Source organism: Thalia democratica, chromosome 7 (genome assembly GCF_965202585.1).
Source record: "Thalia democratica chromosome 7, ktThaDemo2.hap1.1, whole genome shotgun sequence".
Lineage (NCBI taxonomy): Eukaryota > Metazoa > Chordata > Thaliacea > Salpida > Salpidae > Thalia > Thalia democratica.
In genome coordinates, this window is record NC_139171.1 from 33,624,658 (window position 1) to 33,644,853 (window position 20,196).

A 20,196-nucleotide genomic window follows, 5' to 3' on the forward strand; every position below is an offset into this window, starting at 1 on the left:
TTTGCTACAACTAGGAAGAAAGAATGATGCAAAATTTCAGTCAATGGAAAAAGAAATCAATAACTTGAAAAGTCAGTATGAAACAAAAATCAAGGAACTTGAAATCAGTATCCAGAGTACACAAAAAACTCATGAGGAGGTCTACAAGAAACAAACTACAGAAAAGTCTCTTGATCACAAAATCAGTTCACTAAATGAGAGTTTTATGAAATTTAAAACAGAGTTCTGCAAAAAGTTTGATAATTTTGAAAAGAAACTTTCAATGTATGCAGAAGCATCAACAAACTCCTTTCAAAAACAACCAGATTTTATTAGTAACATTGACAGTAAATTGTCACTAGTAACACATCAAATAAATGCTGAAACTGAGAGGAAATTGAAAGAAAAAAATCTTTGAATGTAATAGTATTTAATATTCCAGAAAACATTAGCAATACATCGGTTTATACGGTAGAAAATGCAAAAAATGACCTGAATAAAATACAAAGTTCTCTAGGTTCCAACAAGATAGCAGAAACTGAATTAGATACAATATACCGTATCGGTAAATACAACGGCAATAAAACGAGACCAATAATTTTGAAGCTACTGACACAATCTAGCAGAAAACGACTGTTGAGTCTAAAAAACCTTAAAATACAGCATCTGGGAAAACAAATTAGTATCTACATTAATATTGATCGAACAAAATCAGAGATGGAACATTTTAGAAAATTGAGATTTGAACTAAAACAAAAACAAGCAGAAGCTGAAAGTAAAAATTTGAACATAAGATACGTTATAAAACAAAACAAAATAGTTGAAAGTACTCAACTGCCCTTTCGGTTTAACGCCCAGGATCTCTGGGCCTAATAAGTCTAGCTTAAACACTGACTTGCATCTTAAGTCATCTAGTTTAATCTTTAATTGTTCTAATACTAAGGCCTCAGGCACTGTTTTTTCTAATAGTTTAACCTCTAGTAGAGATTTATTTTTAAACATTTCATATACTAATATAAGATCTATTTTAAACAAAATAAGCTTCATTGAATGTTATATGTGTACACAAAATTTAGATTTATTTTTTTTTACTGAAACATGGTTAAATTCAAATGTTATTGATTCAAATTTTTGTCCTCTAGGGTATAATATAATCCGTAATGACAGAATAGGCAGGGGAGGAGGCGTTGCTGTTATATTTAAAAACTTTTTAAAATTAATTGAAGTAAAAACTAATTTTGTTTCATCTGATGGTTTTGAATTTTTGTGTTTTGATTTGATTCTTAAAGGACTCAGATTGAGATTTTTATGTGTCTACATCCCTCCAAATTCTTCTAAATCTCTAGCTGTTGTTTCAAACATGATCGACTTAATCAGAAACCTTATTCCAAAACAGTCTCCTTTTTACATTTTAGGTGACTTTAATTTGCCAAATATAGACTGGAATATCCCAAGCACAACCTACAATGACTGTCACAAATGTTTTATTAAATTTTGTTCAGATAATCTCCTTACACAACTTATTGACTCACCTACCCATAAGAACGGTAATATCCTCGATTTACTGCTTTGTAATTATATGGCATTAGATAGAGTTAAGTTTCATTTGGTTGATTCACCTTTAACAAATATAAATGATCACAATGTTATTTTGTTTGGGATAAGTGTTCACAAAAGTAAAAAACCATCTCCTAAATCACTCTATCCAGATTTTCGTAGAGCAAATTTTGAGAATATTAATAAATTTTTATCAGATATAAATTGGAAAGTTCTTTTTAACAACTCAAAAAATCTACAAATGTTTTATGATAAATTTATCAAAACAATAAACTTTTCAATCAAACAATTTGTGCCTTTGATTAAACAAGACAGAAAAATGAAAACATATCCTTCTGATATAAAAAAGTTGTTAAGAGAAAAACTAAAACTCTACAAACAATGTAAGTTAGATAAGCAGATGATAGAAAAATACAAAACTGTATCAAAAAAATATGAAAAAGCAGTGAAAGTGTTCAACATAGAACATGAAAAACGTTTTTGCCAAAACACAAACTCAAAAAAATTCTACAGCTATGTAAAATCAAAGCTCAAGTTAACACCTTCTTTACCTGTATTAATTAATGAAAATAATATTCCAATAATATCAGAACTTGATAAAGCCTCTTTTTTTAAAAGGTCCTTTCAAAAGGTATTTATTAAAGATTGTGATGACAAAAATTTTACACTTGTTAGTAAAAAGTGTCTGGAAATGAAAAACTTCTTCATAAGCAATGATGAAATAATAAAGTCTGTTAATCATTTAAAAGATAAAATAATCAGAACGCTTGAAAACATTCCTTCATATTTTATTAAACGTACTATTCATTCTCTAATTCTCCCAATTTCACTAATTTTTAATTGTTCACTAGCTACATCCTCTGTACCAAACCAGTGGAAAGTCTCATATGTCATACCAGTGCACAAAAAAGGTAGTAAGTACAACCCTTTAAACTACAGACCCATTTCTTTAACAAGCAGTTTTTGTAGAATTTTCGAACATATAATTTCTCTAAAAATACTTGATCACCTTTTTTTAAATAAGCTAATTTCACATAAACAGTTTGGTTTTCTACCTAATCGATCATCTAGTTATCAACTGTTGAATTGCTTACACTCATGGCTGGTTTCATTTCTAAGCAATAAGTCAACTAAAGTTATTTACACAGACATTCAAAAGGCTTTTGACTCTGTATCCCATTTTAAACTAATAAAGACTTTAACTCAATACAAAATTCATAAAAGTTTAGTTAGCTGGTTCAAAGAGTTTCTTGAAAACAGAACCCAAAAAGTAGTTATTGGTAACACTTTTTCAGAGTCTTTACCTGTTTTCAGTGGAGTGCCTCAAGGAGGGGTTATTGGCCCACTTTTATTTATAATTTATATCAATGATATAGCTTTAGAAGTAGATGTCGATAGCAACATAAATCTCTTTGCAGACGATACAAAAATTTTTAGCCATTCTAACACAATTCTACAAAAATCTTTGGATAAAATTTATCATTGGCTAAAAGAAAGAAAACTAGTTTTAAATCCTAGTAAATGTCAGGTTCTAAACATTCAAAAAAATACATCTAGTATCACTTCTGAATTTAGATTAAACAACATAAGGTTACCTTCAACTAAAGTGTTTAAAGATCTGGGAATTTTTATTGCTGAAAACCTAAAATGGAACCACCACATCAATTACGTTTATCAAATTGCATCAACTATTTCTTTTCAAGTTTTAAAGAGTTTTAAATCTACAGATATAAACATTCTCAAAAAAATTTATCTCGTTTACATTCGTCCTAAGTTAGAATACAACACACCAATTTGGTCTCCATACCTGAAGAAAGATATTAACCATCTTGAATCCATTCAAAGAAAATATACAAGAATAGTCTTCAACCGTTGTAACATCTCATACACATCTTATTTTGATAGACTCTCAAAACTTGGTATTAAGTCTTTAGAGTATAGAAGGATTGAGTTTGACTTAATTACTTTTTTCAAACTGATTAATAGTGAAACTACAATTAATTTACAGTCTATTTTTGAACCTCATAAATGTACTTATTTACTGAGAGGTAACAGCAGAAAATTTACATGCAGACATAGTTTCAATAATAATGTTTGGCATAATTCTTTTTTTTATCGTTCAGTTGAATTATGGAACAAGCTTCCAAACGAATTAGTTTCTTGTAAAAAAGTTGAGCATTTTCGGTTAAGGTTAAAAAAGTTTGATTTAAATAAATATTTTGTTAGCAAAATTCATAAGTGATTTTTTTTTTTTTGTTCTTATTTCTTCATTAACCACTGATTGTATTTGTCTAATTTGGTTTAACCTATAGCTTTATTTTATTGGCGGCGCCTTTCCTCTGTGTATAACAAAACCTGTTCCTTAATACATAGTTTATTGGGCTATTAAAGTGCTAGAGGCCTTGGGTTCTTAAGTTTTGTTTATAGTCAGTGTTCTCAATATTTATCAGCTACTACGAAAGTCCAACAAACGCTGAGTTATCTGAGTATTAAAGATTTGAAAGTAAATATGAAGCAGGCTCTCCTAAGAAAAAAGAAAAACGTTGTTCATAAAAAAGCGGTTCTAGTTATACGAATAAAAGTGAAACAAATTGTATGGATAAAAGTTAAGCCGGTTACTCAAATGAAAGCTGAACCAGTTGTTCAAATAATGTGAAGCCAGTCGTTCGAATGAAAGTGAAACCAGTTTTGGAGTGAAACCATCTGTTCGGGTGAAGTTGAAGTAGGATATTGTTGTTCTTTTTTCGGAAGCACCGGAATTATAAATTTTGTGTTATAATTTTTGGTGTTTTTATGTTAATTTTTAAACTTTAATTAGTTAAACTCAGTTTTTGTTTTTCATTTTTAATGTACAATTTTGGTTTATTTTTGTCTTTTTGTTGTATGTCTTTCTGTATAAGTGGCCTAGGTTTTGACGCCTGGGTCCATCGCATGACAATAAACTTACAATAAAAAAAACAGGTTTGTTTGACAAAATATAAACGCAAAGCAATAAAATAAAAACATCAAATTTCGCGGTACTTTTCTTAAGGAAACTGATGTAAGTTAGTTTACAAAACTTTTTTAAACTGTGTTAATTACTTGATTCAGAAAAATGTACGTCAGTTAAAAAATAAAATTAATGTGCAAATTGTTGTTGTTATTATATCTCATGTGATAGAAAAAGTTTTCATATTCTAAAAAAAGTTCCACTTTACATTTTAGACAAGTAAATTAGAGTCAATGTCAGTCTGTTTTTTTTTAATTAAAATCAGACTCATCACTTTATGGCCTTAATATGATCAATTTTATTTTAAAGTAAATACCGTTCCTAAAACAAAAACAAAATATTTAAATATAAGAGACTCTATAAGACTTCTATAAGAGACTCAGTTATTTCACATTATAAAGGTTAAAGAACCAAAACTAAATCAACTAAATTTTAAAAACAATTCAAGCTTAGAAACAGCTTTTACAAAAATTAAAAAATATATTTTAACTTATGAACAAAAAAATTAAACATAAACAACAACTAATATTTTGTAGAAATAAGAAAAAAAAATAATAAATACAGATTCATTTTTATGTAAATGCAATCTAAACTTTAGACTAAATAAATTTAGTATTAATCTAATTAAAACATATACAACCAAAAAAAACTTTAAATCTAGACTATAATATGATTAAATACAAACTTTTGGCAAGAAATTTTGGTAAAGTCAATCAGATTGACGGACATTATTTGATCGCCGGGTTTGATGTTTTTCTCAGCACAACAGCTTCCTTCGATGACTTCCTTGACGAAAATTGACCCTTCCTCCCCTGTCAGCTTCAACCCGAGTCCCCTGCTCGCATTTTCTATTTCAACCGTTGTAAACTTCCTCTCCATTTCTCTGTTGAAAAAATAATAATCTAGTTACAGTAAAAAGGTGTTAAATACTTTAACCAGCTTTGTACAATTTAAATAAATAAAAAATCCTAATAAAAAATTAATAATTTTACAGGAAAAGGAATACAGTACATTTTGTATTAAATTTTTAAAAAACATTTAAAATAAAGACTACTTAAGTAATTAAGTATTAAAAGCTAGTATTTTCTAGTCAAAATCTTTAATTCAATGAGTTTTAAGGGCATAGACTTAGAGAAATAAAAACATTCTTCTTTTACAAAACCTAGCATTAATTATTATAAAAATAAGGATTTAATTCTGCCAGAAGGAATTAAAAAAAACAAAAAAATATTTTGAGGATATACAAATTAAGATAAGAGGATATACATTTTAACAAATTTTTCAAAACTTTGAGAAATCAGTTTTGAAAATTTCTTAATAAACATGGTTTTATTCGATGTTTTTTACAAAACTGGTCATATCTAAAAAGTTGAATGATTTTCTTTCTATAAAAAGTACCTTATAATATATAATTAAAGCATTTTGCACAGGTAAAAACTTTTTTTTTTAATTAATGTATCTTTTACTTTTTTAGTACCACTGTTACCCCTAGCCCTTAGTTGGTAACTATTATTTCATTACATCTTTTTTTATAAATTGTTTCTATCTTTTTTTACTATCGCTGTTTCTCATAACCATGGTTGCTATTTTTTATTATATTATTTGTTTTTTTTTAACTGTTTTTAAATTAAAAACAACTAAAAATAAAAACTCTTGTCATGCAAAATTGCCACTTGTAAAGTAGTGACCCTTCATGTAAAAGTTACTTTGTTACCGTTTGTGCAAAAGTGTCTACTGCAAATGTGTCTTTGTGCAAAAACAACTTCATGCAAAAAAGACCCTTTATTCTGTACGTTGCCCACCCCTAATGTAGACCAAAGTTTATTATAGTAAAAAAATTGACTTCTTATGAGCAACAATTAGTAAGATCACAGTTAATTCAATGAGAAATTAACTAGTAAAACAGAGATATAAAATAAAGGAGTGAATATTATCTGAATTTGTTTTAGTGGTCAATTATGAAAATGAGTTCAGAAAACCCTGATGTAGAATTTTAATTAAAACTTAATTTGTTAAAGGTTAAAGTTATAAAAATTATAAAATTAAAACTTAATTATAAATACTTAAGCAATCAGTAATAGGTATACAAAGTTTAATAAACAAATATTCAGTAACTTTTAAAAATCTGAAGACTCATTTTACTGTGTTTTGCACTATGATCAGAAATGTATGTATAAAAAAATTGTAATCTATCATAATTTAAAGACAAAAAAACCTGTGATCATTTATAAAGTTATTGATCTAAAAAACTAACCTAACACAAGTATTAAAATATATACACCTTGTATTCTAGAAATTAAATTAACTTACATGGTAATCATAAAAAGTGCTTAGTCAAAACACTGGGATAGATTTCATCATAGATTCGGTACAAATTCTTAAAAATTGATCAACTTTCACTAAGCCAATTAACAAGTATCTGTACAGTTTTCAAGTTATTATTTGTAGCTTAAAGTAGTTACTAGTTACAAGTACTAATTTTTTTAAATACATTTAAGCGCTTACAAAGAAAATTTACAGATTTTCTTAAAGTATATTAGGATTTACAGTTTTTATTTTAAACTCATGTTTATTTTTATTTATATATTTAAAGATGAGATACATTTTTTTATTTCCACAGCACTTTTACCACTTCTCCCTTTTTAACGTTTCTATAGTTAGCTGAATACTTGCAACCTAAAATTCATATTTATATCCTAATGCACTAAACCTTAAATTGAGGTTGTATAGTTTTAATACTTTATATATGTATTCTTGTAATTTGTCTAAACCTAAATTTTAAATTAAAAAAAAACAATTTTGATGTCATAATCTGTCATAACTTTTTCAAAAAAGTACAACCTGTCATATAACAAACAACTAACATAATAATTGAAAATGTTTGAATTTTAATAAGCATCTTTAAAAAAAAAGACGCTCAAAATACTTGGTTGTAGGACCTGATGCACAACAAACCTTTCGGTTATTTGTGTTGTATATCTTGGATACCTTTTAACGTCTAGTCCATGAGTTTATTCAACTTTATACTAATTTTTACAAAACATTGGTGTTTTTATCATTGCACATTTCTGTACCCAACTTTTAACATTTTTAAGTTGTGGTTATATTGGATATAAAAAACATTAGTTTTAAGTCTCTCCAAGTTACTATATACATGAATGTTACTTTGTATTAGAGTTGCATGTTTTTATCTTATTTTTATTTAAACGACCATAAAACTTCTATTTCAGCATTTCTATGGTGTATTTGTTGGTGTTTAAGTAGAAATAAAAAATATACTGTACATTTATATATAAAAAGCGCTCATTTAAAATGTTGTTGATGTTTTATATTAGATTATACTTAAATAAGTAAAACATAAATAATACTCAGTCTGATTTGCTGAGTCAAAAACTATTTTTATAGTTTCAGTTATTTTCTTCACTCATTTATATCCTTATTCCTAATCTACGTAACTGAAACATATTGAAAAATAATAAAAAATAAATACGTTTTTATAGTTAAAATTTAAAACAACAAAAATAATTTATTTTTGCTGACTCAGTTTTTAAATTTATATGCTATATTTATGGTATAAATGTCTATTATTTTGCATAAGTATTTATATTACAACTTAATTTTATCTGTAAGGCTTAATTATGTAATCTAATAAAACTCAGGCCTTTTATTTATTAATCATATATGGTATTTGTTTAAAAAAGGTGCACTTTGTAAAAACTCAATCTTATTTTATTATATTCTAGACTTCTACTAGATCAGAATAGAAGAAAGTAATTTGATTTCATAAACATGTGGCAATGTAATGGAAAATCAGTTTTACTTTTTACCATTTAGTTGAATATTGAATACTATAAAGTCATTTAACCGGACTATTTTTAAATTAAGAACATACATATAAACACCATCTCTACAGAGAAATTAGTTTAGAAATTTGAGTTTGCCTAGTGCAGTTCAAAAAATAAACAAAACTTTAATTAAATAGTAGTTATTTATATTTTAGTTCAAGTGGCTTTTAGCTGTTAGTATCATATTAGTATCTTATTACTTTTTTCAACTTTCAGATTTTTAATCAACAGTGATATGAAAACTATTATAAGTTAGTATAAATGTAATTAATTTGGTTGTAAAATGAGTATTAAACTTTATTAAGAGACTGCTTTTTGATTAATTTTTTTTGCTAAATATAATTGTACTTGTTAGTTTTATAAAAAAAACTCAGGGTAGCTTAATAAGTAGCCACACAATAAGGGTGTTCAGGACATTAAGAATAACAGGGTTGCTACTTAATCTGGAAAAACCTGGAATTTGAGTAAAAAAAAACTGGAAAAACCTAGAATTTTGAAAAAAAAATTGGAAATTTAAACAATTTTCACATGTTAAGTAGAAGATTTTCAATATGACTTAAAAAATTTATCATATAAATATTTTTTTTCAATCATCATCATTTTTTTAATACTATTCAACATTAGGATACATATATTTAGCATTAGGATATACGTAACTAGACGGTTTTTACAGGTTTTTTGTCTTCAAGTGTCGATTATGTTGTCAGAAATGCTTCTTTTTTTTAATTTAAAATTAAGGTTTAGATGACTTACAAGAACAAATATATAGAGTATTAAAACTATACAACCTCAACTTAAGGTTTGGTGCATTAGGATATAAATATGAATTTAAGGTTGCAAATATTCAACTAACTATAGAAACGTCCCTTTTTATGTTATTATGAAACTTTATATTGCATTTTTTGTGGTTGTTCTTGTAGAAACAGCAACAAGAAAAATGTGAACGTGTATGATTTTAAAAATTGAAATCTAAGGGAGGAGACAGTGTGGTGCCCATGGTAGACTATGGTTTCTATAGTCAATGTTGGTAGAAATGGGTATAAAAAAGAGTGCAGAACAATTTTTTTCTAATAATTTTGTTTTGACTTAATTTAAATAATAATATTTTGAAAAAAAAACTATAAGTTAATAGTTATATTGATTTTTCATTGATCTTGAATTTCTTTAATTGTTTGAATTAAAACTTCTCAAAAATGTTATAAAATGTATGGTGTGAGGCTAGATGACTGAAAGGTCTTTCTCCCAGGCTTGCCACTCGTTTTTTCAAAAATTTTTCCAGGTTTTTAAAAGTACACATCTTTGGGTCTATTTTTAGTTGTAAGTTAAGTTTAATGTAAGAAACTGTGTGAAATAGTACAAAAACATTGAAAACATACTGTAAAGTTACTTTAAATGTGTTTTTTTATAAAAAAAAATTTTGATGATGACAAAAAAATAACTTTAATTAAATGATAGAAATTTGTGTCAAATAGAAATTTTACTACTAAAAATGTTAAAATTGTTAAAAATTCTAAGTTTTTCAGGTTTTTTTTGCCTAAATTTTCAAATTCGAGGTTTTTCCAGGTACCAAGTAAAGTGTCAACCCTGTTCTACACACCAATCTTTTGACTATAGTTGTGAGTGTTCACATTTTTGTTCATTCTTCAGTATATTTGAAATTTGATGAGGTAAAAATTTTTTTTTTTTTAATTTAAGTTATTTTCAAAAAAGGAAATTTTAAGTTAGCTTTACCAAACGTAATAACTATAAACAATTTTATGTAACTTTATTTGTAAAATAATATTATCATTAGTAAATAGTGCTTTGGATTCTTAATTATGTACCATGCTTCAAGAGTGCCAATGCCAAACAATGTATTATAGCTGATTAGCACGAGCATAAAGTTATTGTTATAGGAAAATTTATTAATTTTTCAAAAAACATAAAACTTTAATGTCAATTATTTTCCTTATCTTAAAAGCTATCTAAAATTTTTTTTTTTTATTTTAGAGAACGCACCTTTGCCTTTAATTTAAAAAAAAATTATTTAATTTGGGGTTGGAATTATTTCATGGGGTCCCTCCAAAAATAAAGGTTTTTTTTCGTTTTTTTTTCATCAAATGGTATTAGAACCAAAAATAAATATTTTTTTTTAATTTTTTTTTTTGATTTCCCTTAGTTTGCATGTTATAAAAACTGGTAAATAGTTATTTTATAAATAATGTTAATATCTTTTACGATTTGGCCCAAAATCAAAATGTAGTATATTACACTATCATTTGCCTTGGCCATTTCCTAGATAAAAAATTGATAAAAAGAAAAAAAAAGTTAATAAGAATGTGAATTACATCAAACTAAATTAAAATAAAATAATTTAATTAAATTTGTTGTATATTCACATTCTTATTAACTTTTTTTTTCCTTTTATCAATTTTTTATCTAGGAAATGGCCAAGGCAAATGATAGTGTAATATACTACATTTTGATTTTGGGCCAAATCGTAAAAGATATTAATATTATTTATAAAATAACTATTTACGAGTTTTTATAACATGCAAACTAAGGAAAATCAAAAAAATAAATTAAAAAAAAATATTTATTTTTGGTTCTAATACCATTTGATGAAAAAAAAACGAAAAAAAACCTTTATTTTTGGAGGGACCCCATGAAATAATTCCAACCCCAAATTAAATAATTTTTTTTTTAAATTAAAGGCAAAGGTGCGTTCTCTAAAATAAAAAAAAAAATTTTAGATAGCTTTTAAGATAAGGAAAATAATTGACATTAAAGTTTTATGTTTTTTGAAAAATTAATAAATTTTCCTATAACAATAACTTTATGCTCGTCTGATTAGCATTGACTGAACATATACAAAAATATAAAAGTCCCCAAGTTGATTAATATTTAAAAAATTGGGTCTTACTAATTTTCGCAAGGTATACTTGTGAGAGTCCGTCTCAGTGAGAAAAAAACTGAGTTAGCCTTCTTTTTTTTTACTTTTTATAGCTTTATCCCTAAGCCACCTTACACAAAGCTTTAAAAATTAATCGAAATATAAAAACTTGAATTAACTTATTTTTTGCTTACTCAGCTTTTTTCCAGTTTTTTTTCAGCTCAGTCAGACTAAACTTAAGTATACTATACAAACCTTACTTTTTAAAGTTTATTGGGATTTGTAATAAAAAGTTGGCAGTTCAAAGACGAATTTAAAATAAAAAATGTTTCGTTTACAAACTAATTAACTATTTTTGAATGAAAAATTGAAGAGTTAATAAAAAAGTTTGTTGTATTTTTTTTCTTTATTTTAAAGAAAATTAAAATTTCGGCCAGTTATAAAAATAGTAAGAATTAAAGTTCAATGTTAATAAATTGAAGTTTTTTTTCTAAACATTAAACTTTTATTTTAATTTATTTAATTTTACTTGTTTCATCTGAAGCATAAACCGAGCACATAAACTTTAATCAACAAAATATAAATTCATGTGTATATATTAATAGTGTATATGTATTAATTATATATCAAGTTTAAATATAAACAAATAATTTAATGACTTTTTAAAACAGTTAAAGCAAACTAAATTTTGCTTCTATGGTGTTTATTTATACACAGATTAAACTGTTATTAATTTTTAAAGAACTGTTAGTAATTTCTTAATTATAACGATACATATTTAGCATATTAAATAGAAACAATTTGTTTATTGATTAACTAAAAAACTGTCAAAAGTATGTAATAAGGAGCTGGTTAACAAAAAAATATATAGTTTAGATTATCGAGCAATACCGATACGCAAGTTGAAGGCGACATACTTATTGCTTACTCTGTCGAAAACTTCGCAATAACAAAAATACTGAAGACAAACAATTTGCTTCCAACTACGACCAAGTAGTGACTCTGATGTCTTTTGATCATGCTCGGCATCTGGGCCCACATGACTCCGTCATACGACTCGACGCGCCTCGTCGCCCAGTTGTCCGAACCGCTGGCTACGACGAACTTGCCCTCGTAGACGACGCATGCCGCGTGCGATATCGATCAGCGCATCCTCTTGATTTATTTTAATTGTTCGCAATAATACTTAAAAATAAACTTTTACCCGGTCGGTAATTTGTTTTTCTTCTTGTTATTTTTTATTTTAAATGTTCTAAACATGACGTTAAACTGTTCTGGTGTATAACTCGATAACCGAAAGGTTTTTTGTACACCAGGTTCTCAGACAAAACTTTTTGAGCGTATTTTTGTCATTCAATAAACAATAATAACTATCACTGTTACCTTTAACTCTTAGTCGGTAAATTATTTTTTTTTTCTTTTTACTCTCATCAGAATTTTCACTAGTGCAAAATTTACTTTCCGTGCACAAATGACCCGTCTCGATAATTATAAATAAACCCTTCAATGAACCTATTATAACATGTTTGCTCATATTGTTGTAAATGAAACCATCACTACAACTTATTTAGAACCAATAACTTTACTTGTTAAAAATAAACATTCTATACAAATTCGATTTAAAATTCTGTGATACTAATTTTAGCTCTCTAAACTACAATACAACAGAACCTATTGTATGGCTTATGCAAATTACTGGTTTGTTTTTAGAGTAGCCCTGATTAATTTTTTTTAGTTCGTTGAAGTTAATACATAGTTATTTAATAATACTAAACAATGTTTGTTTTGATTTTGTATTTTACCTCAACAAAAGTGAAATTCTTTAAAGTAAAAAGACCAGCTTCAGTCAACTTATGCTTCATCTAAATTCATGTAGCAAGAGAAAAAAAATGTTGCAGTTAAAATAAGCTTGAACACCAATAATAAATAAATTAAACTAAACTAAATTATTCTAGAACTGATATAAAAAAATTAAAAAATCTTAAAAAACTTGAACTACATTAAAAAATACATAGCCTTAATTTTACATACAAACTTCATTTATAAATATTTTTTAGATCGTATTTTAGATCATTATACATATAATACTTAGATCGCCATGCGTATAGTAATGACAAAAAAATATATTTACTACAAATAAAACCTTGATTTTAGAGAGGCTTAAATTACATCTAAAATGCCGTATGGTTACAAAATTTTAACAATATGATATCTCAATAAATTTACTTAGTTAGATATATAAAGTCAGCAGTTCTAATGAAACTAAATATTACTATAATAATTTTAGCAATAACTTTAATATTGTTTTTCTCAGAGCTTATAACGAATTTTTTATAATGTAAACTCAATGAACACTTTAATCCTGTATAGAATGAGTTCAAATATTGTTGTTCACATTTTAATTATTTAAATTTATTTTAAATTTCATTTTAAGAAAATAGCTAGTTTTAAAAACACTTTAGTTTTATACATTAATTAAAGCATTTGTTTTAATAATAACAAACTCAATTAACTGCATAGAATAAATTTACTACCTACATATTTCCTGCATATAACTGCTAACTTGTATTGAAACTTGCATTATGACTTTTATTAACACGTAAATTAGAAAAAAAAAACTTTTATTTAACTTTTAAGTTTTGCAGAAGCCTGTTAACTGCGCAATTTAAAAATTAAAAAAGCACAATTAAAATGAAAAAAAAATATTCTTTAGGGCTGTTATCTGTGGTTTGACTATAGAAAAATATATGTTTGGAATTAAATATTTACAAAAATTCAATAGAATTATGGCTGACGGACAGTCTCTACACTTTTAAAAGTTCAAGACTTTTTTTGAGTAGGACCGACTTTAAAAAGTATTAGTTTATATGTAATATTTTTAATAATTGGTTTACTTTTTTATTGTTTTAGATATTTTCTTAACTTATGCAGTTTTGAAGACGTAATTTTTTTTGTTAAATAAAAAGCACATAAGTATTCCTCACTCCTTTTCTGTTAGTTTAAAAAATAATTTATTCAGATACATTTAATAAATTTACAAGGTATGTTTATACTAAAAATTTGCAAAAAAAAATGCTTGAATAAAAACTCTAATAACTATATATTGTTAATCGATTTTTACAATAAAATACGTGATAAGTAGTTTAGTTTTTTTTTATTTTCTGGTAATCATACGAAACACATTTATAATAGTTTTATTAGGAAAGTAAAACATATTTACAGCACAAATATTTTCATTGAAACTTGGTACGACACAAAAATAAATAATTTTCTTGTTTTAAAATTACTTTAGCCATCAAAATGAACTTGATTAAAATAGGCAATGGCATGCAAACAGTGAAATATTCACGTGATCGTTTAACAAGCGAGAAAGTCAAATCTCAATGTAGTGTGTTCGTTCCAAGACAACGGCATAATTCTGAAGTACCTTGCAGTGACTGGCTCGGGAAAATTGTGAGCTACTACGGTATTTCTGTCCCTATTTCCATTAAACACCTGCAAGAGTTTTATTTTAGACTCTAATACTTAAATTTTTTTAGAGTATTATCTAAAAATGTATAAAATATTTTTGCTTTTGCTTCACAAACTAAACTACCACAAACTATTACAAACTTATAAAGTGAATACTTACTTCATCAAAAAAATCATAAGAAAAAGAGCAAATATATTTTGAATACAAAAAATGATGAAACCAAACAGTTATTGGAAAGCACAAAACTGACCTTTTTACTTCCGTTCTTGTTTTTCACGTACTGGTACCTGTGCCCGCCGTCAACTTTGTACATGACCGCGTACTTGGTCACCCACTGATTGCACAAGTTCAAGCTGGGGCAACCGTTGGCCCGGCCCTGGGTCGCCACGCCGGTGATGGTCTTGTCCGTCAAGTAGTCCACTTCGATCCACTGGTCCTTGTTTTCTGAAAATTATTATTTTCAAAAAGTAAGGTGTTGTCGAAACAGCAAAAATAAAAAGTAAAAAGTTGAGATGCTCGACGACCGAAAGGTCTACAATCGAGTCCTTTCACTAGAATATTAATAAAGTTTCTGTTATGGCATCTAAATCTAATATAAAATTTCGAGACCTTTGACCAACACTCTTAAGCGTCGGCATCAAAGTGCCGTATTTAATAAACTCGCTGTTATGTCATCTGAATTCGATATAATATATTAGTAAAAGTTCCTACCAAAATACTATTAAAAGTTCCTACCGTATGCGGCCCAGGCGCCGATACCGGTGGTGCCGAACAGCCTGCCGTTCTTCTGGTTGTGGCGCTCGTTGTAGGTCTCGTGCGGGTAGTGCCAGTGGGAGCTGGCGCGGATCTGGGAATCCCCCACGTCGTAACTGTGCTGTACCCCGGATCCGCATTGCAGCGCGGCGTCTGTGTTGAATATTTTGTTCATTTAAAAATTTACTCCGTTGAAAACAGTTGGTCGGTTCAACCACTGCAAGTCCTGTTAAGTTTCGTGCGTTTTTCTTTTAAACAATAAAATAAGGTGTTAGTTTGACATTAAACCTTTGTCACCGTTGTACAACAAACAGTAAACAGAAACAACAAATGTATATTTTTATCTGAAAGCTGATGCCTAACCTTTGCAAGTCCTCTGGTTGCAGTCCACCACCGTTTCTTCCACGCAGTAGTCGTCGTCCAGGCACGGTCTCGTGTCCGTTCTCTTTCCGCCGTTGCACGCCTTGCTGCACTGCCCTTCGGTCCACTTCCGGTCGTCTTCTTCTTCAATGTAGTAATAGTAACCTCTGCTGCCGTCCACCGCACTGTGCGCCGAGCTTGCGACGTTTCTCTTTTGCGCGCACACCGAGCTGGCAACCAGCAAAACTCCGAAAATTAACGACAATTTCATGATCTGGTGGAATGGAGTTTAATGATGTTTTATTGTGATACATGTTTTCTACTTTACACGTTTACATTAAAACACATTTATGCTATTCTTATTTCTTAAACTTAAGTTTCTTTTGAGATTCACTAAACTGTATTTGTATTGTTATCAACACAATGCACAATAAAAGAATTTTAATGCAAAACATTTTAAATACTTTTAAATTTTTAACGACTCGATAAAAATATAAAAATTAAAATGTTAATGCAGCTGCTCCTTATATTTCAAACAATTCAAAATGTCTAAAGATTTATTTAAATAATGTAATTTTATATAGAGTGGTCAATTAAAATTAAGCCATACAACCTTGCATACAGTACTAAGGTCTTTTTAGCTAAACACAATGTGTTCTACAATGGTTTAACTAGTAAAGACAACTAACATGGCATCGGGCAATCAATTTATAGTAGAATTTAAAAAATAACCACGCATTAATTGCTTACGTGTGGCAGGAAACTAAGAAAAAAGCAACTAGTAAATCGGTAATTGTCTACCCATTGTCTATTGTTTAGTTTACTTTTTTTTTGCAATTCGTTAAAATTTTATTTCCGTATTTAATAAACTTTAATGCAATTCAAAAAAAGTAATTAAAATATAAAACATATATTTTCCTATTAAAAGATTAGGCAGCAGTTTCATTTAAAAATTATTTATTTCATTAAATAGTAAGCTATGTTGCCTTAGAAAAAATATGAAGTCTGTACATCATGTCTTTGTAAGTTATGAAACTTGTAGTTCTGATCTAAATAACTTAGAGTACAGTTCAGTTACTACTAATTAAACTTTATCAAAAGTATTTGAATTTTGATGTTCTACTTTGTTTTATTTATAATTCGATCCAATCCCATTTAAAAAAGTTTGAATTCATACTATACAAGAAAAAAATGAATGGTATCATAACAAAGAAGTAAGGTAGCCTTCAATATTTGGCTCTTGAAATAAGTAAAACTACGTAATTTAGGGTTTTACTTTTGGTTTATGTACATTTTTGTAAAAAATCTATATTAATACTTGTATGTGTAACTTGTAAAGTTTTCAAGATCTCCAGCAAGTTTAAACTTAAAATATAAGTATAAATAAAGTATAATAACATAGTGAGCTAAATTAAATCTACAATACAGCTTTTGACGTTTATAAGCTTGTCAATGTATAAATATAACATAGCTCTTTATGTCGGCTATTTTGTTACATTCTTACTTTAGAATATTCATAATGTAAAACTACTAGTTCACGAGCATTTTGAAGCTAAGTACTTTTATGATAATATACTACTTAATTATAGCAAGCTCAAAAAAATTTTTATTATTTTTAGTTAAAATTTCAAAAATTAAAAAATAAGTTATATAGTTTTATAAGTTTTTTGATTTTTATAATTATACATATATTTTTTATACTGCTATTTAGTTTCCAAACATAAAACTTGGAATTTTTTTTACTTACAAATTAAGTTATATATAAGCAAGTTTAAAGCTTGATTGACTCAAAAAATGCAAATAACTTGAATTATGATTTTTTAATTCGAAACTACATTCAGTTCAGTGAACATGAAAATAGTTCGATGTTCATAAAAATGTTCAATGAAACTCACTTATAAAAATCGCTTCGTCATCGAAAAAAGTGAGAAAACTTTTGAACACTGTATTTGTCCGACAAGTTCATAATACAAAAATGCTAGAAAGTATATAAGCTATTGCTATGCGACCATTTGTAATAACACTTAATTGTTTAGTTACATACAGATTTTTTTTTTAATAGTAATGAAAACATTTTATAAATGCTATAAAGTTTTATTATGTATATATTTTTTAATTACATAATAGCCAGTATTTATTTCGGCCATCATCAACGAAGTTGAGATGTTTTATGCAATCGATAATAAACAAAGTTCATTGTGGTAAAGTTCATTGTTTATTATTAATTACATAATGAAAGTTTAGATAATTAATTGTTTTGGACAAGGCGTTAAAAATTATCCAAGTGGTGTGCGACTCGATAACCGAAAGGTTTTTCTTTAGACCCAACATTTTGAGCGTTTTTTTGTCTTTTAATAAACAATATTTATGTTTTATTAAGTTTAGAATAGTTTTGTATACAAAGAACTTTCCAGTACAGTTAATTAAAATATTTAAAAAAAGGTCTTTGTTTGATATTTAATTCGAAACATATATTTTTCTACAGTCAAACTGAATATTATAATTTTAAAACTTAAACTTTTTTTCTAAACTGAGCAGCGCAGTTTACAGGCTTCTGCAATACATGAAAGTTACATAAAAGTTTATTTAATTTACGTGACACTAAAAGTTATTTCAATACAAGTTAGCAGTTATATGCAGGAAATATGTAGGTAGTGAACCTATTCTATGCAGCTAATTGAATTTGTTGTTACTAAAACAATTGCTTTAAGGTATAAAGGTTTGAAGTGCTTTTGCACGAAGGGTCTTTTTTGCACGAATGAACACTTATCTACGAGCGTGACTTTAGCCCGAGGGGACACTTTTGCAAGGCGTCACTTTTGCACAAGAGTATACATTTTCGCGGCGTCTTTTTTGCATAGCAACTCTTTTGCACGCAGGGTCAATTTTGTACGAGCGTCCCTTTTATCTCTAATTTCTAAAACAAAAATTTAAATAAACTAAAAATAAAGTTTTATTTCTACCTATTTAAATTTTATCTTAAATAAAATGAAATAAATAAGTACAAATGACTTATTTAAATAAACTTTTAATTATAGATTTTAAGCAAAAATTCTCTATTCAAATAAAACTAAACTGATTTTCGTTAACTTTTAAACAGTAATATAAATAAACTATACCTCGTAGAAATTTAAAACCTTAATCTTAAGATTGATTATTTACTTATATTCTCCTAATGTTAAAATTAGCATTAAACAGTTTCTTTAAGAAAATGTGTTTTATATTTATTTTAGTTTTAGATATTTATAAAACATATTTAATTTACGAAGTGTAAATATATTTTAAATTAGTCTTGATAAAACTTTTTAATTTATTGGAAAAAATGAGTCGCCGTGCAAAAAATTCTGTTCGTGCAAAAGTGTCCACTCGGGCTTAAGTGACGCTCGTGCATAAGTGTTCACTCGTGCAAAAAATACCCTTCGTGCAAAATTAATCATGTGCAAAACTGAAGCTTTGTGCAAAAGTGACCCGTTCCCATATTATAAACATTTAAAGCATCTTTAAACGTGTTTACTAAACTTTTTTAATCTATTCCTTATCCCTATTCCACCTTTCATTTATACTTAAGAAGTCATAGTGTGAAAACAACTAGCTTATGAGCCTTTTTAAACTAAGAAGTTTTATAATAATATACTACTATATACTATAAACATAACAAGCTCAGAAAATTTTGAATTGTGTTTAGTTAAATTTTTTTTTTTAACGAAAAATAAGTTGTACAGTTTTAAATGTTTTGACTTTTATATTTATATATGTACGTTTTATATTGCTATCCATTTTTCTAAGCATAAAAATTAAAGTTTTTTTTAAATCAAACTTAAAGAAGGACTGACAAAATTAAAATGACTTAATTTATTATTCTAAAATTCAAAGCTCTACATTCAGTTTAGTGAACATGAAAACAATTCGAGGCTCATAAAAATGGTCAATTGACCTCACTTTTTAAAGTTTCTTGGTCATCGAAAAAAGTGAGAAAACTTTTAAAATATTGTATTTATCAACAAGTTTATTATACAAAAATGCATATTAGAAAAGTATATAAACTATTGCTATGCGACCATTTGTAAAAGCACTTAATTACTTAAAAGTTTTTTTTCTTTAACAGTAGTTATGAAAAATGTTTGAAAAATTCGAATTGAGTTTTATTATTACATAAAATTTAGAAACTTATTTACTATAAAGAACTCGAACAACTTAAACTAAAATAATTTTTCAGTACAAATAAATAATCTAATCAACAGTTTGTTGAGCTTTTTTTTATTATTTAATTCCAAACATATATTTTTCTACAGTCAAACTGCAGATTACAATTTAAAAACTTAAACTTTTTTTTCTAAACTAAGCAGTGCAGTTTACAGGCTTCCGCAAT

General features: G+C 27.0%; 1 protein-coding gene across 1 annotated transcript in view; it reads right to left on the reverse strand.

Annotated features, from left to right (window-relative positions):
- The window catches only part of LOC145840618 (uncharacterized), a 31,442-nt gene extending 24,496 nt beyond the window's left edge, over positions 1 to 6,946 (reverse strand). Inside the window, exons 1-2 of the mRNA XM_082947930.1 lie at positions 6,836 to 6,946; positions 5,211 to 5,408 (exon numbers count right to left, since the gene is read on the reverse strand). Of these exons, the coding sequence (XP_082804056.1) occupies positions 5,211 to 5,408; positions 6,836 to 6,846 (209 nt within the window). The 5' untranslated portion in view covers positions 6,847 to 6,946. The remainder of the gene's footprint in view (positions 1 to 5,210; positions 5,409 to 6,835) is intronic.
- Between the last annotated feature and the right edge of the window lie 13,250 nt (positions 6,947 to 20,196).